General features: G+C 41.4%; 1 protein-coding gene across 4 annotated transcripts in view; it reads right to left on the reverse strand.

Moving 5' to 3' along the window:
• The window catches only part of ARHGAP18 (Rho GTPase activating protein 18), a 195,107-nt gene that overhangs the window by 118,511 nt on the left and 50,240 nt on the right, over positions 1 to 26,356 (reverse strand). Inside the window, exon 1 of one of the 4 annotated variants that reach the window (XM_060616627.3) lies at positions 6,219 to 6,437. The exons of 2 other annotated variants lie outside the window; for them this stretch is intronic. In XM_060616627.3, coding sequence (XP_060472610.1) covers positions 6,219 to 6,331 — 113 coding nt within the window. In that variant the 5' untranslated portion in view covers positions 6,332 to 6,437. Of the gene's footprint in view, positions 1 to 6,218; positions 6,438 to 26,356 lie in introns of those variants that run through there. One more of the 4 variants, XM_060616628.3, reaches the window with a different exon arrangement.

Raw genomic sequence — 26,356 nt, forward strand, 5'->3', positions numbered from 1 at the left:
CCGTGAACACCACCAAGCAACAGTCTGAAGCCTCAAGCGACTGACAAGTAGACAAGTAGAAAGTCTTTTCAGGACCCTTGGACAGACCTGAATGAAGAGGCAGGGGAGAGAATAGAGAGAAGGCAGACAAAGGAAGTGAGACCTCATAATTCCAGGACCATTCTGGACAAATTGTCCATTCCGGACAAATGTAGGCTCAGCCTCTAGGACGTGGGTGTTTTTTCTAATTTGTCAATGATATTAGGCGTGCAACTAACAAATAATTTAAAAATAAGAGAAAAAAATAACTCAATTTGGAGGTCCAGTTATCAAAAACTACTAATGCCTAATTGGCATGCAATCTGGTAGCAATCAAGTGTATCCTTAAATGCATAAATTTTGTGAGTTCATTTCGGAGCAACGTTCTTAAAATTGCAACAAAAAGCAAGAACTTAAAACATAAAAAGAACATAAACCTTTAAACAAGCACAAGCCCCACTTAGAAAAGAGACAAAAGTCAGCAGGCACAGGTGGATAGTATCATCGAAAACAAAAGGTTTTTTATAGGAGGCTTCAGAGGTTTGTTTTGTTTTGTGTTTTGCAAGTGGTGGAGGGAGCAGTTCCTGAGATTTATAAATTCCCATATTTGAAAAGCATAAACCTAATATTAGTTCCATGAAGATAACTCGAAACAGGCCCACAGAAATCACCGACTTCTCAGATGAGGGCAGTTAAAAGGCAAGTATCACACAACTCTAAATAAAGGCGAGACTTGCCCAGTTGGGAGTACTGGGTGTGTCTTTTAACGACTCAAGAGCAAATTGTGGATAAGGCTTCTAAACTACACAGTAAAGAAGTCTTCAGAAAGGACTCCTGTCCTGAAATGGAGGACTAGATTGATCTAGAAGTTATCCATTTAGATAGGTTAAAAATGCATTTGGTCCAGGGGCACCTGGGTGGCTCAGTTAGTTAAGCATCAGACTCGACTTTGGCTCAGGTCATGGTCTCATGGTCTCATGGTCTCATGGCTCATGGGACTGAGCCCTGCATCAGGCTCTGTGCTGACAGTGCGGGGCCTGCTTGGGATTCTCTCTCTCCTTCTCTCTGCTCCCCACCCCCCAAGCACACACATATCTCCCTCCCTCCTTTTCTCCCTCTCTCTCTCTCAAAATAAACAAACATTTAAAAAGAATGCATTCATTTATCCCTAAATCCTGCAAATTTAGAATGCCTTTAAAGCAAAGGTTGGGAATAATAAGAAATGTTACTTCACTTATTACATAACTGCATTATTAAAAACTCTTTACTATCCTTTTCTTCACCAAAAAATACACATAATCTCAGCTAATACACAAATTCAGAGGGAAAAATTTCTATTCATGATAATAGTACATAATTTTTTTTTTTAATGTCATGGACTTACATAAAAATTCTGAACTCATCGAGAAAGCCAACATGTCCTTCCCTTAATGCTTCTTTGAAAAAGACACTTCCAAGTTCCACGTCCAAAACTGAGTATCGGATCTTGCCCGGCCGATCCTTCTTTCGCTCTGGAAGCCTTCCCCAACTAAATAAATGGAGTTGCATAGGCCAAATCTTGCAACCATCTTTATTCCCCCTGGTTCATACACCCAAACCCTCAGGAAATCCAAAAATTCCTACCTTCAAAATATTTCACCACTCTCCACCCCCACTACCCAAACAACTGAGACCTCGGCCAAAGCCACCATTACCTTACCCTCCTGCGTAGTGTGCTTACTTCCATAGTCCAACATGTATACAACAGCCAGAGAGGCTCTTTGAAACCAAAATATGCTCTGTTCCTCCAGTGTACAAAATCCTCCTTACTCGCTGGCTTCCCTCAAGTTAAATTCCTCAAGTGGGCTACAAAACAATCCGATCGACCAGTCCTGTCTTGTTTTCTTCTCCTCATCTCTACTCATTCCCAAGCACTCCAGCCACACAGAGCTCACTCTTTGCCCCTCTGGTGCTTGCTCTAGGGTTTACTCTAGGCTTATGGCTCCCATACTCCCCACCCTGCTCTGCCTTGAAAGCTCTTCCTCTAATTCTTGTCCCCAGATATCAGCAAGGCTCCTGCTCAGGCCTTCACTTTCTACCCTGTGCACCCTCCCTGCACCCCATCCCCTCAGGCAGGTGCTTATCTGTCTTCCTCTCCACTGTAGCCCGGCTCCTGAACACCTGCCTGACATACAGTGAGCTTAGTAATTACACGCAGAATGACTGAGTGACCAAATGGTTATGCTTTTGACATAACTTTATAGAGCCAAGAGATGGGTAGGATTTGAAAATGTTTAGGATTAAACAAAGCATATAAAGATGGCCACCCCCTTCCATTTGGCACACTGGGCAGTTCTTAAAGGAGGAGGGGGGATGTTAGGGACTGCAAGGAGTCCAGCTGCCAAAAGACGACCCACCCACATTCCATCTTGCCACAAAGGTCCGTGTTTGCAGACCTCAGTGTGGCCCATCAATGCCCCAAGGCAGGTTCACTAAAAGCAGCTGTCACTAGCTCAAATCATAAATGTTGCTCCAGATCAAAAGGACATTTCCAAGGTCTTTCAGACGTCAAAGGCCTAAACTTTTCACATTATGGTTCATTTTCAGTTATGCCAATTTTAGTTAATCACATAAATCACATCCAGGTTTCTTAACACATGACAAAATGTGAGCTTTACAGGCATCAGCCCACTTAATCCTCCCAATGAAGTGAGTACCATTAAATTTAATTTACAACTAGAGAGTTAAACAACCCCTCCCAGGGCCACACTGCTAACGAGTGGGTGAGTCGGGATGCAAACCCAGGCAAGTTGTTCCGAGAGCCCAGAGTTTCAGAGTCTCTGTCACCATGACATGGTTCCACTTGCCCAACACCAATGGCCTGCAAATGGTGTCAACAAAACAAGACCTTCCATGATGAGTGCCATACATCTGCTCAAGGAAGACATAAACATATCTCAAAAGTCAACTAGAGTTAAAAGTTCCAATAAAGAAAATACCATTTGACACTAACATTTACCTAATATTGACAAAAACTGATATAAAACAAACAGAAGCTTTTCTTAAAAAGCCACTCCCTGGGTGGCCCAGTTGAACATCTGACTTCGGCTCAGGTCATGATATTCCAGCTGGCGAGTTGGAGCCCCACGTCAGGCTTGCTACTGTCAGCAGAGGGCCCACTTCAGATCCTCTGTCCCCCCCCCCCCCCCAACCGCCCCTGCCCCACTTGTCCTGTCCCAAAAATAAACATTAAAAAAAAAAAGAAAAAAAAGTCAAGGGAGAATAGTAAAAATAGACAAAATGCAGTATTCTTTGAAAAATTTGCTTTGCTAAAGCAAACATTACGAAACCTGCTTGAAAATTAACAAGTAAATACTCATAAATATAGCTAGTCCTAAAAAGCGGTTCCCTTTGGAAATATTTGTGTATAAGTCAGTCAGCACAACTAACGTTCGTATGTCTCTTCAAATCCCAATGTTTTAAGGAGGACGTAGTTCAAAAAATTGAAATCAGGATTCTGTAAATATTTGAGAGACTCTAACCAGAAGGAGGAGGAACTCCTTAATGAGTCATCCAGTGAATGTGTTCTGATAAAGAAGGATAATGGAATGGAATGGAAGGAATTTTACACTAACAAATCACTTACAAAAATATTAATTCCCTACTACCCTAGCTTCTCCAAAGACCAAAATAAAAGTAAAAAAAAGGACTTAAGCAAAATTAAAAATCAAACACGTTCTATAAATATTCTAAATCATATACATTGCCCTTTATACTTTTCAAACAACATAGGAGTTCATCTTATTGGACATTTGATTAAACAGTTGAAAGTGCGTATTATTTGGAAAAGACATAACCTTGCAATAAGCCAAGTTAGACTTCAGTGCTTCCGCCACCAATTGTTAAAATGGGCGGGAGAGAACAGAGCCTAACTTTTCCCCTTTTTAAGTTCTGTTTTGGTTTGGTTTGCATTTGAACAGCTTTTTAAAATAAGCATCAACCATCAGCCTTGCACTGAGAGCAGCTTCCCAGTGCTTAAAGCACCAGGTGACCAACCCAACCAAAGCAAACACCCTTTGTACCTCCTCCCCCACCACCATCTTTAGGGGGTCTCTCCTGAACCCATCACACCTCCCTCCATCCAACCCTCTGCCACCCCACCTGTAGTATCTCAACCCTTCTAGGCTAAAGAGGGTGGCTCCCAAAGTAACACTAAGTTAAATTATTCCAATTTAATGATAAAATCCATTAAGGACTGTCCTTTCTCCCTCCTTCCTGCCTTTCTTCCCAGCCCTCAAATCAGGGCTCCCATCTTCCCCAATCAATATAAAGAACCACCCGGCACAGTCAGTAAAGCATGAGACTCTTGATGTCAGGGTCATGAGTTCAAGCCCCACACTGGGCATGGAGCCTACTTAAAAAAAGGAAAAAAAAAACTGTCTCTAGGACTCTAATTTAGTGGTGAGAAAGAATTTGGAACCAGTATGGGCAATATGGCAGCCAGCAGGGGAAGCACGTGGGGGAAAGACCTGGTCCCCTGGCAACCTACTGTCTTAGCACCTTTTGATCCTGCTTTAGCATAGATTGGGAGTGATCTGTCCTCTCTTTTATTCTCTCAACCCACTCAAGTACAGGCCACCAACAACAGGCTGCAAAACTGAAAATATAAAGTCTCCAAATCAGAATATGCCGCCCCCTGGCCAAGGTCTGGAACCACAGGTCTTGCAACACCCTAATAATTCCTGGGGTTTGAGTCCTCAACGTGAAAATGAGAGGTTTGGACTCAATGTCCCTAAGGTTCTTTCCACTCTCACGATCAAGATCCAAGATTCAGTTCAGATCCCCAGGTCACCCCAGAGTAGTCACTGGAGAACTTACCAGGTTTGCACAACCCTGATGTGTACTCCCAAGTTAAGGACAACATGAGGCTAGTGTGTTACAGGCTGCTTACTGCTAAAAGGTTACCAATACATCAGTGAACTACAGACAAATCGAAAATGTTTAATGATAGGTCACAGAATATACTTAAAATAATATGATAACACATCTAAAACACAAGTAGCAATTCCCTTTTATCTCTGGAAATGAATTTATTCAATAGAATACTACATAGTGCAGTTGCTATGTGAGGAAAAGTTCTGGTCAGCTTCAGAATTGAATAGAGTACTACAGCCATTCCTTTGATTTTTATTCCCCTCCTCCACATTTGAGGATTTTTAAAACAAATGAAAGAAGGCATTATTTCAGCTTAAGGCATAACCACAAGTCATATAAGAACAAAGAAGGTTTTATTGTCACATTAAACATGAAGGAGGAAATATGCTTACTGATAACTAATTTACATTATGCTACTAATTTAGGTTAAGCATTTGCTTTTTGCAAGCTTCTAAGCCAATATTTACAATTTATATCTATGACTAGAGGTAAAAATGTTTGGCTAGTAAGAAGGTCATTAAGGGAAAGAAGATTAAAAAAAAAAAAGTCCTTGAAAAATCAGAACAAAGTACACAGAGAGAAAGGTACTCTGTGCCTCAGTGGTCTATAGAACATTTGCCCTTTCTGCCTATAAAGTGATTTAACATTAACCACATTTCACTCTGGCCCCAGAGTACTAACCTCCTGATAAGGACTCCTTTTTGAAAGCTCTACCCCATGCACACACATACACAAAAGAATGGGAAACATACTGCCACAGGCCAGTGTCTTGGGCTTTTTGCCTAAGAAGTTTGCTTTCTGCGAGGAGCTGGGAAGGGGCGGGGAGGGGGGGGGAGCTCTAACAACAACAGATTGTACAATGAACAGCCTCCCTGCTTCTTGGCACACTTTCCAACTAGCAGTTCCAGCGGCTGTGCCCTGCGCCCATTCAAGAATTTCATCTCATAGGAAGTGTTACAAATATAGTCATTTGACCTTTCCACATTTGCAAATGCACCTGCTAAGCAACAAGCCTGACAGCCATATCCCCATGCTCCTCCCCATCCATCTTTACCAGTAATGGTGGGGGCTATCTCAGACGCGGAATAGGTGAAATAAACGCAAAGTAACAAAACCCCTGCCAAACACTTTTGCGGGTGCAGGAGGTTAGGTTCGACGTGTGCGCGACGCCGTTCCTACCCGCACCCCCCCACAACTTCCCTGTCACTTTTTTTTTTTTTCTTTTTTCCTGGAGCAGGTAAGGGGTTTTTGTTTTGCTCTCGGGCTTTCGAATGCCAGGGGCTTACCTTGGGGTGGCTTCCTCACCAACCTTGCCATGGTTCCCCCCCACGGCCTGGTCCTTGCCGCTGGGGTGGTAGGCAGTTAGGACAACTCCCTGGGAACTGGACAGCCAGCTCATGGTGACAGAAGGGGCATAATTTCTCAGATCCTGACACGGAAAAGGGGAATGAAGTTCCTCTGGGCAGCTCTGCTCATTAGCATTGGCCGGCTCCTCCTCTCGAGGCCCGGCCAGGGCTGGTGATTCACACGGGAGGGGCGGGGCCTCGCCAGTGAAGCGCTGGCTGGCTCTCCAATGAGAAGAGCCATGACTCAGAGTATTGTTTCAACCCCGGGCAATTCCAGTTCGAGTGGCTTTAGTTAAGGAAGGGCAGAGGGGCTACGCTTTAACTTTTACTGCTCCCTTCCCTGAATTATTCTGATCTGATTAAACTACCAGGTTGTGGACTTTTCTCATCCATGTAAGTACAAGCCGTCAGAAAACAATGTGTTACTACAGAGCTTTTTTTTTTTTTTCCTTCCCAATTCCTGTTTCCATCTGATAATTTCTGCTGCTTCATGTAACATGAGTAAGGGCATTTCTTAACCCCTTCACGTTCAACGTTGAGATTAACCATAGCAAAACCCAATGCACCTGGAGCAAAAGTGTGCAATACAGGTAACAAGAAAACCTCTACCTCATGTGTCTGGCTTAAAAAGTCCTCATAAAATGTGTACCCCAGAATGCCATCTTCTTTCAACGTAAAAGCCAATGCCAAATTTACCTCTTGCTTTTGTCAAACCACCCTTCGGGTACTAGAAAGAGATCTACCAATACTCAGTTACATGTTACTGCTGAGAATAAAAGAAGTACTTACCATTTGTTGAGCACCTACCATATGCCAGACCCTCTTTGTGACAACTGTTTCACATGTATTATCCCTTCAATTCATTTCAACTCTCACACACACACACACCCTACAAGACAGGCACCATTATCACCTGCATTTTACAAAATTTAAGAGAAGTAAAGCTGAGGGGTTGGGGTAAGTAAGTTCTCTTGGCTAAGAGAACACATGTGTTCTGTGCCAGAAGCTGCATTTGAACAGAATTCTAGACTAAATTCTGTTCTTTTCAACCAGCATGCTGCTTTTTATCTTGTAGATTAGGAAACAAGCTCAAAAGTTCTGAAAATTACAAAGGATGTTTCTGTGTTCTTTCTCCCCCTCCAAAAAGGATTTCTACTCTCTTCTATATACTTAGTAGTCGGAATTGAAGTGGTTTTTGTTGATTGTGATGATCTGTTTATGTATCTAAAATTCCTCATAAGCAAGTTTTTTTTTTACTTCATTGCTCTATAAACAGACTGCTTACACTTTTTCATTATTTAAAGTGATCATGAGGGGCACCTGGGTGGCTCAGATGGTTAAGTGACTGACTTGATCTCCGATCAGGTCATGATCTCAGAGTTCATGAGTTCGAGACCCACATCAGGATCTGCACTGACAACAGGAAGTCTGCTTGGGATGGTCTTTCTCCTCTCTCTGACCCTCCCCCACTCGTTTCTCTCCCTCTCTCTCAAAAAAAATCATTTAAAAATTTTATTTTAAAAATCATATAAAAATCATTAAAAAGTTGTATAAAAATTTATTTAAAAAATAAAATGATCATGAAAAATAAGTACTTCATTCATGCTTACACACTCTTAAAGTGTTCTACATTTTTCAATCCTCTCTTCTGTGTCTACAGTGAACTCTCATTTACAGAAGTCTTCCCAAAAAAAGAGATAATAGGGGTACCTGGGTAGTTCAGTTGTTAAGTGTCTGACTTTAGATTTCAGCTTAGGTCATGATCTCATGGTTTGTATGTTCGAGCTCTGCATTGGGCTCCAGGCTGACAATTTGGAGCGTGTTTGGGATTCTCTCTCCCTCTCTCTGATCCTCCCCGCTTGTTTGTTCTCTAAGTAAATCAATAACCTTTAAAGAGAGAGAGAGATTATAGCTGCACCGCTTGCCCTCCACAAGTATTTGTTCAACCTCTGCATTTCTACCTCCATAGGCTCTACCTGCTGTCGTCTTTCTAGACGTTGCCAGAGTCCCTTTCAGACCCTATACTTAGGTCTTAGTTCCAATATTACAACAGCCCTTTCAGCTCCTTCTTTGCCTTCTCTTCTAAATCATTTTGCACATTACAGTTGACCCTTGAACAACACAGGTTTGAACTGCACGGGTCCACTTGCCAGGTTGTTGTTTTTTGTTTTTTTTTTAAATAAATACAGTACAGTAAATATTCTCTCTTCCTTATGGTGTTTTTAGTCTTTTTTATTGTAGTTGACTCTTCCTTATGATTTCCTTCATTTTATTTTCCCTAGCTTACTTTATTGTAAGAAGAGAAGAACATAATACATAGAACATATAAAATATATATTAACTATGTTATTGGTGAGGCTTCCAGTCAACAGTAGGCTGGCAGAAGTTTTAGAGGAGTCAAAGTTATGCATGGATTTCTAACTGCAAGAGTGGGGATGGGGGCTCATTGCCCCTAAACACACACCCCTGCGGAGTTGTTCAAGGCTTAACTGTAAAATCACATCCAAGCACATGCCTGATAATGTCTCTCCTTGCTTTAAAATGTCCATTGGCTCTCCACGGCTAATAGAACCAGTTCCAAACTCCTGAATGGACCGCTAAACTGTCTCGCTACCTTACCCAAACAAGCCTTTCTCTCTCACCTCCCAGACCCACCCCCCTTCTCTCTGGTCCCACCATCATTCCTTTCTCTTTCTTCCACATCTAACTGAATCCTTCCACATAGTGGGCCTTTAATTTCATGTGTCCTTAGAAAGATTAAAATTACCACTTTTGATTAAAGCTTTAGTAAACAGTTGATTCCAACGCACATAGCAGTGTGAACGTATGATGACCCATTCACCGTGTCAGGGAAAATGAAAAATACAGGAAAAGAGGCAAAAGGTAAGTCAACTGGAATATAGAAGTTTTGTCTTTGTAATGTCCTTATGTATATAAAATATAAGCTAAGAATATAGTACATAATCTAAAAATGATGAATGCTCCCCACAGTCACCCTCTTTTTTTAATGTGTCTGCTCCCAAATGCAAAAATATAGAAATCACTACCTTCTACAATTACTGGTGGTAAGGGCACCTGGGTGGCTCAGTGGGTTAAGCATCCTACTCTTGATTTCAGCTCAGGTCATGATCTCACAGTCCATGGGATCGAGCCCCATGTGGGGCTAGGCACTGACAGTGCAGAGCCTGCTTGGGATTCTCTCTCTCTCCCCTCCCCTACCCGCGCTTGCTCTCTTTCTCTTTCAAAATAAATAAATAAACTTAAAAAATATATATTGGTGGTAGAGCATCCACTCTATCTTTTAGAAATGCTCTTCTTCTGTTTTCCTTGCCATCCCACCCCTCCCTTGCCCTTAATTTTTTGGACCTCTTTTTATCTTCTTCGCTTTTCTATCTTTTCTTTCTTCCTTTGCTGTATCCTCCAGCCGTGTCACACATACCCACTGATGGCCACGAGCACTGCCAACTCTCGTGAGATAATTCACGATAGAAACTTTGCCCGGTTTTAGCCGAAATGATGATTAAGTTGTATCTTTGCCTAATTATACTCTCTTCCCTTGTTTAATTACAAGTAAAATTACAGTATGCAGATTAAAATATAATTATTTTTTAAGTTCGGCATAATCTTTGGGTTCACAACAACCAGGCCTTCGGAAATTTTTGTGAGGCAGGAAATGTGGCACAAATTGATGTACACACAACTTGAATCCTGTTAATTTCACGTCCAGGTACATGGAAATCCTCTCGGCTCCTCCTTTTCTGTCACTAAGCCCTGTTGTTACCAATGTGACGATGTTGCTTGTCACGGGCAGAGAGTGGTACAACTGTGTGCGCCTCAAATAGAGGCTCAAGTAGGTAAAAAATTATTTACACAATTTTCTTATGACCATCACAGAAACAAATCTTACTCCTGATATGCTCCCTTGAAATGCTGTTCTTATTTCACACCCTAAATCTTACCAAGATTTAACTAGAGTCCTCCCTTATACCACATCACCCTTCCTGCTAGAGAGACAGTTTATGAAAAAACATACTGTTTTACTCCCTTCCGCCATCACTTTAAACAAACGCTGAGAACCTAATGTCCTTGAAGATGTTAATATTCCAGGCTATTGACTGCATGCCAAACAACTTCCTGTTATGAAACATCTTACCAAGTAATTAATAACATCAAGACAGTTTAGACACTCATTTGATTCACTCCCTTTAAATGGGACACACTAGATGACAGAGGGAGAAAAAGGAAGCTATAATTTATGTACCCAAATAGGTTAAAAATAGGGTGGAGACAGTACTACAGCCTGTGGCAATTTGACAATCATGTTCAGAAATAATGAAAAAAAATTATATTCAGTGTTTGTAACATCAGAAGATTTACTGACTCGCTTTTATATTTGACTTAAGAGCCTATTTTGTAGTACGGAATTAAAACTGAAAGAGATTCCATACATTTATCCATTTTTTCTCAATCAGTTTCTATTGCTCTAAATGGAATTAACGAAGGAGAAATGTGTGTACTCAAATCCTGCAGGAGTGCAGAAAACCTGTATTCAGACACAAGGTCATGTGAAAACTGACCTTTCAATTGGCCAAGTAAAATGCAATTTACAATAAGATAATAAGAACTTGAATAAATTAACCTCCTATGAAGTTGAAGTTTCACAGAAGTGATAAAAACTAGATTTACATCGGTAGCATCAATGAGGAGAGTGTACCAATCTCCCCTAGCTGATATTTGACCAAAGTTGTGTATGAATCATTCTTGTGAGCTTGTAAGCAAGGGAGTTCTGTACAGGGGAATCGTTACAGAAAATTCCTGCCTGTGCAGAATCTAAATCTACTTCCTTAAAAATTGCATTTGTTTTTATTAATTCTGCCTCTGGAGCGAGGAGGGGTGGGGATGGGGGGCGCCGGCAAGCCTTGTGCCTCTCTCTGGACAGCTCTAAAACACTCTATATTCTCAAAGTTATTCTACACTGCTCTTCCAGGGAGAAAATATTAGCCATCCCTGGGATAATTTGTAACTGCTATTGCCAGAGGCTAATTTAGGCTTCTTGGTAAACATCTACAGAGAAAAGCTCTCACAGTTAACGAGTTTATTACCAATAAGTAATAATAGCTAATGTTTGAGTACTCACTCTTGGCAAGACACGATATACCCCGTCTCATTTAATGGTCTCAAAAACTATGAGAGATGGATATTATAATTATGCCCACTTTAGAGAAAAGGAACATGAGGTCACACAGCCAGGAGGCAGCAGAACAGAACATGTAAACCTGGCTTCATATAACCGCTGAGACTGAGCTCTTAAACACTGTAAAGGTCACACCTGTCCTAGAACCGACTCTCTCTTGTTTATGAAAACACCCCCGTGAATAATTAATGAGGTAAAAGAAGCTACGGCAAATCTCAACTGTTTAACCCAACGGAATATTGATGTAAATGCAATGCTACAGAAGTTCAGACAGGCACAAACTCAATAGTTTTCTTTTCTGGCACTCTGAAACTTTTCTGTGTCAAATTACTGGGGGAGCATGGCTTAGTATACATAGGACTATGAGGTCACGGGTATAATACCATCTTATCTAAAATTGTTTCTACTGATAGAAATCAAAGAAAAGTACTCTAGTCATTGTGATTACAAACATCTTTTTTTTTTCTTTTAATATTAGGCAAAGACAGATCTAAGTTTACAGACCTGGCACTCACAGAATTTGTTAGATACAGGGCTTTGGAAGGGGCCTTGCAAGAACAAGACTCAGAAAGCTTAACTTCATTTGGCTGCAAGATAAAGCCACTTCATTTCAAAACTAGCCAGAAGTGGAAATTAGCCAAGAAAGGGTAATGAACCTAACTTTTCTTTTGCTTTTCTCTTTGTGGCTGAATACAATGAGACCCATGTTGCAAATACCTCCAACTGAAAGTATGAAGTTGGGGAGACTGAAGTGCACTCTCTGGCGGGAGGAGGTATGTTCTAGAAAGGTAGTCTTTTGGTTATGAATAAAGACTCCATTTGAAACATCTGGAACTGCATCAATACCCAGATTTGCTTTAACACAAAAGCCCTCCTGAAGTAAATTATGAAGAACACTTATTTCCTCGTAAAGTAAAAAAACTGCGGAAGACTTGATGAAGCTGAAAATCTAAGGGAAGGGCTGACTTGATTTGTGGCTTGGAGAAAAACAAGGAAATGGCAGCTGTAGTTGTATTGGGGGGAAAAAATGGTGGTTATCCACTCCAGAATGAAGGTGGTTCTTCTAATGTTTTAGAGTAGTTCCTGGAATAGTTACACTATTTTTCTTGACCAAAATACTTGATAAAACAGCACAAAGAAATGTCATCAAAGAAGAATTTCTGTTTTGTGAGTCCTTTGGGAAATTGCTAATGCTAGAAATGACTTCAAGAATGACGAAGCATAATTTTACTGGAAAAACCAACCAACCGGCCCTGTACCCTACTTCCAGATGGAGTGCCTAGGATGTTCAAGCAACACCCCTGGGTTTTGCTTCTGTGGTGAAACAATTAGATTCACATGTCATGATAGAAATTAGATTTACATGCTCTCTGCAAATGCGCACACTGGTGGTAAAAACAACCACTCTAGAAGCATACAAGTTTCATCGTGATGCGAGTTTGGGCCTCAGTCACTAACTTTTCAGAAAGGGGTGCAAAGCAAGAATAGAAAAATATCAGTATGTTTTTGGTTACAGAGCTTGCCCAGTTTTCCAGAGGATGTCAACATATGTCTAATTCTATTTTCTGGAGAAGTTTTACTTTTTAAGAGAAAAAAATAACCCTCAAAATAATTTCAAAGGGGCATTTAGTCAGGGAGTTTGGCTCATTTAATAATAATTATACCTGGTCAGTTAAAGGAGTAGATCTTCTCATTTTTTTTTAAAGTTTATTTATTTTGAAACACAGCACAAGCAGGGGAGGGGGAGAGAGGGCAGGGGGAGAGAGAACCCCAAGCAGGCTCCACACTGTCAGTGCAGAGCCTGATGTGGGGCTCGAGCCCATGAAGCCCTCAGATCATGACCTGGGCTAAAACCAAGAGTCAAACACTTAACCGACTGAGCCACACCAACACCCCTAAATCTTTTCATTTTTTTCAAATTTTTTTAAAGGTTTATTTTTGAGAGACAGAGCACAAGTCGGGAGGGGCAGAGAGAGAGAGAGAGACACACACACACACACACACACACACACACACACACACTCTCTCTCTCTCTCTCTCTCTCTCTCTCTCTCTCTCTCTCTCTCTCTCCAAAGCAGGCTCCAGGCTCTGAGCTATCAGCACAGAGCCTGATGCGGGGTTCGAATTCATGGACTGTGAGATCATGACCTGAAGTTGGACACTTAATCAACTGAGCCACCCAGGCACCCCTAAATCTTTTCACTTTTAAAGATGAATAAGCAGAGTTGTTTTAGACAAGCAGCCATCATGCTAGAAGAGCTTGGAAAATTAAAAAACTAGACAGATTTTTGAATGCCGTTAATTGAATGCTTGTGCAGAGAGGGTCTACAGCTTTTCACTTGCATGCAAAATCTCAGCAGAATCCTTTTTCAAGTCTGCTTCTACTCAGATAATGGGAGAGTGACAGTCCTTGACTTCCTAACATGACTTCAACTGAGGGTCTTAGAAGATTCCAGATAGGCCTGTGTCTAGGAAGTTACATGAATTCTAAAATTCTCCACAGCTACCACTACATACCTCTGGGAATCAGCATTTTCAGGAATTTCAAAATGAAATAAAAATAATTATAACAAAAGAAAATATGAACGTTGGTGTGTGGAAAAACAGCCTTTATTAAATTTATCTTGGGAGGAATTTATTATGTTTCCGGTTTGACCACGTGGGGTTTCATTTTTGGATTCTTTTTGGGAAGTAATCGTTAATATTTTTTTTCAAATAAGTCACAGTTCCTGGTTTAAAAAAATGTGCACCATATTTCCTCAGTTTGAGACATGGATTTTTAACATTTTTGAAAATCAATCCGAGTATTTGACATGGTGGCAACACTTTTATTTCCCAAAATTCTATTAACTTCACTTGTTTTACAATAAAGAATCATGAAAATAAAATGTTCAGTCTCTGCAAAATTTTAGTATAATATACTCACTCCATTGGGTATAATCTATTTGCTTCACTGGTTACAATTTACTGTTTTCATTAGAAATTTCTCTATGAAAGAATAAATTTCCAGTGAAATAAGTAAATTTTATTGAAAATTTTGAGTATAATTGTTTTTTTTTTTTAACATTTGAGAGAGGGAGAGTGCACGCAAACAGGGTAGGGGCAGAAAGAGGTGGGAAGGGGCGGGGGGGAGAGAGAGAGAGAGAGAGAGAGAGAGAGCGAGCAAGAGAGAGCAAGAGAGAATCCCAAGCAGGTTCTGTGCTGATAGAGCAGAGCCCCACACGGGGCTCAAACTCAAGAACTGTGAGAACATGAACTGAGATGAAATCAAAAGTCAGACGCTTAACCAACTGAGCCACCCGGGTGCCCTGGGTATAATCGTTTATCCTGTTTATTCTGAACTAGAGTAAGTTTCCACAGATTTTCAATATGTGTCCAGAAAAAAAAATGGAGAACCATTACTATAAAGGATTTTCACCCCAATGACCCATACCTCACTCCAATTGACAAAGATCTCCTTCCATAATATCCTAGGTCCACACTGTGCTCCTGAAATATTTCCTTATTGCTTCCAGGAGTTTGTTTGTCTTCATTCTATTTAACAATCTGGCTACCTGGCTTGTTACAAAAGCTCAAAGAACAGAACTATAGTCATGAGAACCGTGGTCTCCTGAAATTTTAAAACTCCAAATTATAAGGTTGATAGGGTCTAAAGGTTATCTGTATCTCATCCAATGGACTTCTTTTACAGAAGCAGCTGTTCTAAGGAAAGAAAGGTTATGCAAAAGCTGGTCAGGCAGATGCCAGGACTCCAAGATTTGAGGAAATCACTGCATCCTGGCACCAGAATACTTCCTTGTGGTTCACATTGCTCAAGTTCAGAGGCTGCCTCAGCACACAGTCACTGGCTCAAAGTGTCTACTGTAAGAATGTCTTCAAAATTTCTTTCCTATACTCCACTCCACCCCACCTCCCAGAAAAAAAAAAAACAACAACAACAAAAGATTCTCTACGATTCAAATAGTGAAAAAATTCGAATTTCACTACTTAGGGTAGAAAATATATTATTTTCCATCAACCATTCTCCCCACTAACTATATTTTTGTATTTTTCTTTAAAAGTCTGGGAGATACATATTTTCCTTTCCCAATAATAAAATTGTATGTTTCATAGCAGATGTCACATTCCTGCAGGTAAGGATAAGTAACCATGGGCATAATACAAGTTCTTACAACCATCACCCCTCCACATCAAATACCCATAAACACTGTAGACTAGAAATCTCCGTAAAGAATGGCTTTTTTTTTTTTTTAATCAGAAATTGGCACGAGAGAGAAGAAGAACAGAAAGAAAAGCACCTCAGAGTGACAAAGGTAGAGGACACTTACAGAATTTCCATATACACGTTCGATCACATTTCCTCTTCCTCTTAAACGAAATTAGGTTTTTAAAAATGTTGCCAGAAGGGGAATAGAACTTTCCGAGTCTTGGGTTTAAATCACAAGCTGATGTTCTGGAAATGTATCTCACTAGAAATTAGCAAGGATTCAAATCCAGGCAGTAGAGCCACATTTTTTGGTCGTGAAAATGAGACCTACACCGGAATTTTCCTTACTGTGAGTCTGCCCCTGTGAAAAGTAGTACGTGTCTTACCTGCAAAGATCATCAAAATAAAGCTGTGTGAACACATGAATAAATCACTGAGAGAAAACAAAGAGAAATGGGCAGAGCCCTCTAGGAATGGATTTCTTTCAAGAGAGACGGCCTTTTCAGTACTGCATGCATTATGAGCATTCACATGGTAAAGGGATAGAGAGAGAAACTTGATAGAGTCGCCAAACATAACAAAAATACTTGCAAGGATTGTCATCCAGACCAAAGATTCTACCACCTTGATGTGACCTACAGGCACAAAATGAGCCCTTTGGAGATTCCTCGAATATCCAAAAGGCAGGTACAAAGCACCAGGAGAGGCCTGCTGGGTACTCTGAAGAACATGAGGAGGCCTGCCTCTAAACCAGCAATATTCTCTCCAACAGCCCGTGGTTTCACCGCTGAAGTCACACGCGGGGTTATATTGCATGGCCACTGGCTCACTTCAAACAGATAACCTGAGGGAGGTGCAGGTAGGTGAGTCAGATCCAACCCAACCCCAGGAGGTTATTTTTAGTTAGGATGAACAAATATATGTGTATTTATAATATGAAGCATTATATAATAAATGCGAAAGTAAACACACACACACACAAATGCTAAGGGAACAACGGGACAATGAAAAGAAGGTAGAGAATTCCAAGATCTATTAAGATTTCAAGTAAGAGGGTGCAGCCAAAGTAACGCGCATGTGTGATTTTCCCCCAAGCTTTCTGCATGAAACGTTTATTATTTCACAATTAGAGAAGATGCTAGCAAATATACATCAAGTAGTAACAACCCATTAGGCCTTGAATTAGGGCGGGGAGAGCGGGACTTTCCACAAGCATGAAGACCAAAGCAGGTGAGACTCCCAACTGCTTCCACCAGGTCAAAGCGCGTGCACAGCCAAAGCGCTATGCGGAATGCAAAATAGGGAAGGGGAGACAGGATAGGGAGAACCAACCTAAACACACGGAAATCCGTGCCAGGTGTTTGAAGACTCCTAGTGCCTTGTAAGTAGTTAGTCTATATTCCACAAACAGCAAGGAATAATCCGACTACTGAGCAAGAGAGGAGCATAATCAGCTCTACTAGGAGAAAGAACACTGCGGTGGCTCTAAATAGCAGGGATGGCAGGGAAAAGATAGAGAAGGGAGGTCTGTGTTTAGACCGTATCAACGAGGAGGTGCTGTAATATTCCTGTAAAATCACAGCGGCGGCAGCCCTGGGTGATCTTCATCTATGCTCTCAACCCACGCAGCAGAGGCCGTGCGCACAGACACTGCACAATAGAATCTTTAAAGGCCTGGTAGTCATGTGGAGGCGGGAACAGAGGACGGAGGAGTCCGGAGTTACCCCGCCATCTCTAATCCGCATGAACGAAGAGGTCTACCACGTGGTTGAAAACAACCCAAGGACAGGCACTGATGTGTTCCCACGGTGGGAAGGCCTCAAGCGTTATTCAGTGAGTCGTGAAGCACCGGGAGAGGAGGGTAGGTTAAGAAAGAGTTTGGGATTCCTAGCCAGCCCTCCCCAAGAGAATCGGGAGCCCCAGGAGGCTCTTCCCGCGCCTGCCTCGCTGATGAGTGTACCATTTACTCCTTTCTCGGGGATCCTGATCTCCCACCCCAGGAGTCCACTTAGATCCAGTAAGCTCAAAACTGTTTCAGACAATAAATATTTGTAACCAGGATAAAAGGCATGAAAAGGAAGGGAAGAAGGAAGATGAGAAAGGTGAATTTATGGAGCACCTATCAAGTTTAAACTCCATTTCTCTCAACCCACCCCCCCCACCCCCACTCCCACCATCGTCTTCCATACAGGGACCCTAAGCTTTGAGATGCCTCAGAGCACTGCCTAATCGGCCAGCCAGCCCTGCTCAGTCTGGAGGCAGACCAGGCTCGTTCAGAAACCTGACTGCAGTTTCAATCAACAGGCACCCAGTCATCCCCTCTACATTTGAGTTTGATGTTTTATTACTGAAATAAGCCTGTTTGCTTGTTATTTGATCCATTTGCAACCTAATTAAAAATGGGAACACCAAATAGGAAAAAGAAATGCCGAGGCAAAGGAAAAAAATCCCATAAATGAAAATTTTCAGGCAAAATCGAGAAAATACAAAAGCAATTTCCACAGCTCCTCTGTGACTCCACCCTGGATTAGGCCTGGAGGCCTAATATCCACTGGCGGTTGGCCTATCACAGGACAGAAATGATAACCTGCTTTTTTGGTTTTGCACCTAGCCCTGAGGTTTTAGGATTGATTCTTAATTTCAATCCGTCTGCATCATTTTGTTCTACCCAAACAAAAGAATACTATGAATTGATTCATGAATCACAGTATTTTTGAACATTTGGTTTATGCCATCTTGAATTTTCTGTGAACAATGAGACAAGGAAAACATCTGCTCCCAAAAATGCTAGGCCAGGTGATATAATATCCTTTTCCCTCTTCCTTTTCCTCTTCCTTAAATAGAGACCCATCCTTGTTTACAGGATAAGGGCAAGAGGTAAATTCCTTTCCAAAAAGGATGTCGTGTGCGACATTGTTATTAAGGTGTTGTGTAAAATAGTTACACAGGCTGCCTACAGAAATTTATCAACAAAAGAGTAGCTAAGCTCTCACCTATGTCAGTTGCTACCTGTGAGAAGCCTTAATAGAGCTAGGGGAATAATGGAAAATCAAAGGCTCTGGGGAGGTCTTTCTCTTAACTCATGCTGCTAAGCCTCTGTTTCTAAACCTGGAAAATGGAAATTACATATATCCCTACCTGATAGAGCTGTTCTAAGGTACAAATAGGCTGATGGAAGAGGGAGAGGGAAAAAAAAAAAAAAAAAGGAAAGGCATTCAATTAAATGTGTTCATTGAATATCTTTAGTGTAGAACCCTAATATGAAGGCTTTATTCCTGTCATCCAAATGAGAACATTGCAACCCAAACATGAATGTTAGGGCAAGCTCTTTGCTCAGATTAAGAAAAAAAAAAAGGCAGAGCCAGGATTGACAATGAAATTCCTCTGATGTAAAAGCCATGCTTTCCCCATTATCCTATCCTTATATAAGGCAGCACATGCATTATGAAGGTGAGATACATATATATTATAGTTTACCATATATTATAGTTTACCAACCCCTTTTTACACTCACCATTCATTAGTTTGCAAACCACTGGTTAATAAAAATGCTGCTAATAATGTTATTTATAAGTTGCATCCCAGTTTCAGAGATGTTTGAATGTTAATGAAATAAATATGCATCTCAGAATGAATGAAATATAGAAATATAATAATCAAGTAGAACCAATTTTTTTAATTTCACTAAAAGGTCACAAATTTGGTTCATTAAAGATTTGCCAGGTATTTCAAATCTTTAATAAGTGATAAAGGTATATTCATTTATTCAGTCATTAATTTATATATTTATTTAACTACTGTGTGCTGAGCACTCAGTAGGGCTCAACCCTCAAAGACATGTCACCAAAAAAATAACAAATTACCAAACATGTTACCAGAAAATAGTAATGTTATCAAAAAATAGCAATCAACTGGGGCGCCTGGGTGGCTCAGTCAGTCGAGCGTCAGACTTCAACTCAGGTCATGATCTTGTGGTTCATGAGTTCCAGCCCCACACTGGGCTCACTGCTGTCAGCCTGTCAGCCCAGAGTCTGCTTCAGACCCTCTATACCCCTCTCCGTGTCCCTCCCCCACTGGCTCTCTCTCAAAATTAAATATTTATTTAAAAAAATTAGCAATCAAGCAAGTGCTCAGGGTATGGCGATAGAAGATTGTAAATGCAGGCCGGAACCCAAAGCATGGGAAGTCTGCTCTTTCAGGGATGAAAAAAGTCCTCAGGTTCTTCATGGAGAACACAAAGGCTAAGTTACTTGCAAGTAGTTACCTTCTCACCTCTCTGAAAATAGCCAATTTGAGATGCAAAGCTCCCAACTTTAATATGGAAACCCCTCTCTAGGTTTATGTGGTTATCTGTTTATCTTTAAAAAGGCTCATGGCCTTCTAGAGTGACAGAAAAGTCCTTACAATGGGGCATCTTCCAGACTTCTTCCAGACTTCACACATCCACACCTATACCCATCACATTCCCTGGCTTGGCTTTGGGGGTCCTGGAAAGACTTTGGGACTGTCCTTCAGCTGACTACTATTTCTGCATTTCTGCTAAGTCAATCCTACTGGATGAGATTCTGGGTTCTCTAGGAGTGCACAGGAGCCCCCCCACCCACCCACCCACCCAAGGAAGTCCCAGAAACCATCTGGGGTCACTTGGTAAGGACATGGCTTACTTCCTTTCATAGTTCTGTTTCACACCAGCCAGCGAACTTATTATAGTCTGATAGATTTCAGATACAAACATGCATTGGTCAACACCAAAGCCACCTACCTGTCCTGTTAATTGATATGGTAAATTTTAAATGTATTAATAAAAGAGAAATTCCTAAATACCTTTTGATAGTTGTGACATTCTCTCTTAATTCTTCATTTCCTGGATTAATGTGAGGGTCACGAGATTGGCTCTAGAATACCACTCATGGCATAAATGTCAGTTCATTTGTTTATTGTTCTAGGAGGATGTATTCCTTGGCCACTCATCAGTTTATTCATTCAGCAAATACTTTTGGCATGCACTTATTTGTCCCAGGCACTGTATTCCTTGGTGGTCATAAACTGAAGAATGAAATAATGAACTCACAAAAAGCTAATGGGCCCAAATTCTTAGATCCTCAATTGAAAAAAAAAAAAATGCATTTATTAAATGCCAATTATATGCTGCTCTGTGCCATTTCATTTGTATACTCTCAGATATCCTCAGTTCTTTGCTTCTATTTGACAAATGAGAAAACAGAAAGATTAGTCAGAAAGATTAAGCAATTTATGAGAGACAGAATCAATGGGGCTCACATTTGAACCCGGGTCTCCTGACTTCAGATCAATCATTACAGCCTTTTTACTAAGGCATGTTGCTCATGGCATCTGTCAAAAGGAATATTTGGGCGCAGTTAGAAGTTCTAATCTCAAAAAGATTTGTGTTTCGTTGGTTTGAGCATTGCTGCGTCATTAAGGGAAACTGGGAGCACAAGTTACTAGAAGCTGAACATAGTATTACAGGTATAATATTCCTAACACGATTAAGTCTTCCAACCCTCATACTTATTTTCATTTGACAAAAGAAATACCATGGATCCATAGTTTAATCACACAAGTGCTCTACACATTCTCTCTGCAGTGAGCTAGTCTTATCCTTTCAACGGAAAGGTAAGCTATTAATATTTCTCAACTTCACATGTGTAACGTTATAACAGAGTCACTGAAACCTCGTAATAATGAATCCTGGGTTCATAACAAAGGATTGCTCCCAAGGTGACTTGCTCTTACAGAGGTAACAGTTGGTCCCAATAACTGAATGCCCTTGGATTAGGGTCAGCTATGCAGCAGAGCACTTGCTACTTGCTTGCCTTCTTTTTCTCTCTGCACCCTGTCCCCCTCGAACAGGGATTTGAGGCTGTTCTGGCAGACTAATATTTTAGTTAAATGTATACTGCTAAGACATATATGTAGCCTAGCATTTTACATTACTTTTTAAAATATTTTATTATTTATTTTGAGAGAGAGAGACCACAGGTGCAAACAGGGGAGGAGTAGAGAGGTGGGGGGAGAGAATCCCAAGCAGGCCCCACACTCAGCACAGAGCCTGACCTCACAATCCATCAGATCATGACCTGAGTGGAAATCAAAAGTCTCTCAACTGATTGAGCCACTCAGGTGCCCCTTACAGCCTAGTATTTTAAAAAGCAAAAGCCTTGGGGCTCCTGGGTGGCTCAGTCGGTTGAGCATCTGGCTTTGGCTCAGGTCATAATCTCATAGTTCATGAGTTCAAGCCCCACATCAGGCTCACTGCTGTCAGAGCTTCAGATCCTCTGTGCCCCCCTCTCTGCCCCGCCCCTGTTTGCACACACTCAAAAATAAACAAACATTTTTTTTTAAAGCAAAAGCCTTTATTTCTGACAGGGAAGAACTAGTTATTAACTTAGATCTCGTTTGGACTTTCTATAGAAAGGCTGAATCACCGAAGTTGGACCAGCACTGCAGTGTATGATCATTTCACCAGGCACATGCTCCCAAAAAGATGGCTGGCCCTCGAGTCTACTACTCACCCTGTTCCACCAAAGTTATTTATATTCCTGACAAGTCCCTGCCCTTCTCTCATTCATTCATACACACACACACACACACACCCTGTATGATTATATGGTTCTTGAGGTCCTCTCAATATTTGGACATAGTCACTCATTAGTATTTACTGACTGGATAAGCTGAAGTACCCATGTTAAAGCCACTGATCTGGCCAAGTTCACGAGTAAAAGCCTCAAGAGTCTGGCTTCCCCACAGATGGGTGGATACATCAGTGTGAACCTTGAGAATAGCATAATAGAGAAATGCTATAGATTGGGATCCCTGCTAGAAGTTTCTTGGCTAAGATAAATGCCGGAAGTTGGTGGTAAGAACAGGCTCTTCAACGAACCGTGTTAACACAACCCTGTATCACCTGTGAAGCAACACCGACTATGCACTGTGACACAGGAGGGACAAACCCTCATTTTCACTCTATCCTTCACCATATTTTTACCTTCCCTCTCCAAAGAAACCAGAATCACTATCACACTAGAATTGACTAATTTGTCAATAGTCTCAACTGGTCTTTATCTTCCTGAGCTTCAGGAAACGTGATAAAAATGCATGGAGAGAACACAAAGTCTGTAATTCCCCACAGCACAGCGTTAAACTACTACCGGCATCACTAATCAACAACTATAATTAAACCTAATTATAAATTACAAGTATCTAATTTTAGAAGACCTTTGCTTTATAAATCCTAGACATTAGAGTTGTTATTAACTTAGCTACTTGAAATTATTCCAGGGCCAGAAACCCTTCATGCATCCTTGCCTCATGCGTCTGGCTGAGAAACAGTCCTGTAATCAGGATCCTTTCCTCGGGCTTACAGGGGTCAGAGGCAGCGACCGCTTGGTATGAGCGGAGCATCGCTGAGGAGGTTACTGTATGCTACGACCCAAATTTCTCTTCTACTTAGACTTGAAACGTCCCTTTAGGTTTTAGATTTTCTTTTACTTGACCTTGATCCCCTGGTGGTCTTGGTGTGATTTTCAGTCCCAGGAAATGTGATAGATCCAAGCCCCATTAGTTTAACAGAGACCTGACTGTAGGAGAACCTTGAGATGGGAAAGGGATCAGAAAGGGAGGCAACAGGCCTGCTGCTGACTACACACATGTGCATGGCAGAGCGCAGCATACATCAACCCCTTGCTTTCAGCTTTGAACCACTATCATTTATAGTTCGGTTGGGTTTGAACATTTCCAACTAGAATGGAGACAACTAACGTATTATTTTGCCACGTATGAAGTGCTGGCATAAGAAAGGACGGAGGAACCATTGCAGGTATTTGGGATGTGAAAGCCCCGTCACATCTTGCTGAGTTTTCTGACTTGTGAAATGAAGGGTTCCGTGGCACATGGGGACCCTCTGTTCTCCTTCCAGCCCCAACCTGACAGGTCTGTGGCCTATCACTGAATGATGGTATGATGGCTCACACTCCCACACTGGCAGGTTATGCAGATGTGATGGTGACTGTTACCAACAGATTCAAGGCAGCGTCCAAAACTCCCTGACCTCTAGGGGCTCCTGGGTGGCTCAGTTGGTTAAGCGTCTGACTTCAGCTCAGGTCATGATCTCACGGCCCAGGAGTCTGAGCTCCGCGTCGGGCTCTGTGCTGACAGCTCAGAGCCTGGAGTCTGCTTGGGATTCTGTGTCTCCCTCTCTCTCTCTCTGCCCCTCCCCTGCTCATGCTCTGTCTCTCTCTGTCTCTCAAGGTCGAAAACCTCCCTGACCTCTAGAGATACTGGATGGCCAAGACTGATGCAGGCAAAATGGGGGGGGGGGGGGGGGGAGGGCGGGGGTAGTTTGCTCCTCTAGCCTCCTGCTCCTTGAAAGGCCTTTGTAAGAAAATGCAGATCATTCAAGGGAGCCAGCTGTAGGGTAGCAGCTTTAGCAAAGTGAGTGCCGCTAACTCTTTTGTCTGAAACATGGGTGGGTGGTGGTGGTGGTGACTATTAGCCATTCCTGACAACAGGATGCTGAACGCATATCAAATACAAAGGCTAGATGGTCTTGCTGTGGAGAGAAAGGTAGCATAGCAGGGACCTGATTTGAAGAAAAAAAAAAAAAGCGAGTATTAGGGTTCATCTTACTACATAGAGTTAATTTTATCTCCGAGCACAGCAGCAGCACGTATCAGGAGACCGTGGTTTGATCCTGACCTCTCCTATAAATGCAACTATCACAACATCCACCATTCCCACTACGCTGCCCATAGTCCCTAGAAAAGGGGCAGCCAATCCTCGACGGCCATGTTCTATACCAGCCAGAGCGAATGATTAATCCAAGGGGATCAGTGTTAAAAAGAACAGTGGCTTCAGGGGATCTAGTATAATGAAGGGGTTAGAGAACATAGGCCCTCAGGTCCCTCCCACCTTTAGAGATTCTGGGAGAATATAAACCCTCTAAATAGTACCATTGATTCTGTTTGCTTACTGTGTGCCACGACATACTAAGTGCTTTTCGTACATCATCTACTTAATTTTTTACAACAGTACATGAGATTATCCCCACTTTATGGATTTAAAAAAAAAAAAAAACCTTAAGACTCAAGGCATTTACAAGGGATTCTGTCTTCCTCATACCTTTTAAAGTCTTTTTAGTTAAAAAGGGTACTTGTTTAAAAATCACAAATCCACAGAGGTCAAACCAAACAAAATCACATACAACCTGACTGAAGAGAAAATGAAATAGTATTTTTGTAACCACTCTATTTCATCAACCAATGACTTTTTTCACTCTGCTTTTTAAACTGCCAAATCAAGTGAATAGATTCATTATTTTAAACACAATGTTACATAAATCTCAATGATTCCTCTGACAAACGTCTAAAAAGATGTATGGCCATGATACGCTGGTACTGAAATGAAAGCAGCCTTAAAGAAACTAATCTGTATCTGGGTCTTAGTGTTAAAAATGCCTTCGCCAGGGGTGATTCCACTTCGGAGCTAAAGGTTTTTCATCCACCTGTCATTTCCATCAGGCATTAGCATGATAAGGCACTATTTTTACCAGTTACCATCATGAGGTGAACTGTTAGCTTTAATTTGGTTGCCACCTGCTGGCTAAAAGACAAAATCTTCCCTCTGCAGCAAAACCAGCTTGGTAACTCTGGACAAATGTAAACAAATTCTCCATCATTAACAAAGCAAGTTTGGATGACAGGTTATCTTCTACAGGGGAAGGGAACGAATATTTAGTGTGTCCACTTTGTGCAAGATGCTTTAGATATATTATTACATGTAATGAGCCCCCAACCATGTGGCTGATCTAAGTATCAACACCACGACTGTAAGACAAACAACTGACTTCAGATTCCACGGCTCAGTCATCAGCTTTTCCTCCCACTATTTCATGTTTCTTCTCTGCGGTGATACACATCCAAGTGATCTCCTACTATATAGAAAATTCAGAGGAGTTGAGGCTTAAGAAACAGAGTTACAACTCAATGCCTAGAGTCACAAAGCCTTCATGATACTTCACAAGTTGAGAAGAGACAAGCCAGATAAACACGCTATGAATTTGGGAGACCCACCAATGATTAGTCAAAGTAAGGCATTAGAATGACCATACTGTGAGAGTCATCAATAAAAGCAATTCCAGGAAATCGGGGGGAAAAATGAAATTTTACTTAGAATTTCACTTAGTCCTTTAGTAAGAAAATTGAAATAAGGAGGGCTGGGTAAATTATCTGGTCCATTTAGGAAACACTCACCTGCATATCCATCTACTCATGGCCACCTGCACTGTAGGACACATGCAGCCTGGCTCCCAGCCTCAAGGAGCTCACTATCTAGTTGGCCAATATAAAGTTTCTGTATGCAGAGCCCCTTTCTCATCTACCATCTCATTTGTCTTCCAGAGGGATTATCTTTGAAAATAACAATGCACAGAGTGTTTGAGTGCTGCATTCCAGGCAATGGTCTAACTTCACATATGTTAATCAACTTAATCTTCATATAATGGTCTGAGATAACTGGTATCTTTAATCTCTCTTCTGAGGCAGGGAACAATTTGCCTAAAATCACACAGATCTCTTAAGTAACAGAACAGCGCTCAAACCCAGGCACTTTGACCCATAGTAATATATTTAAAGACTAGGCTACGCAGCCTCTAAGGGAAGT

This window comes from Panthera onca, chromosome B2, assembly GCF_046562875.1.
Source record: "Panthera onca isolate mPanOnc1 chromosome B2, mPanOnc1 haplotype 2, whole genome shotgun sequence".
NCBI lineage: Eukaryota > Metazoa > Chordata > Mammalia > Carnivora > Felidae > Panthera > Panthera onca.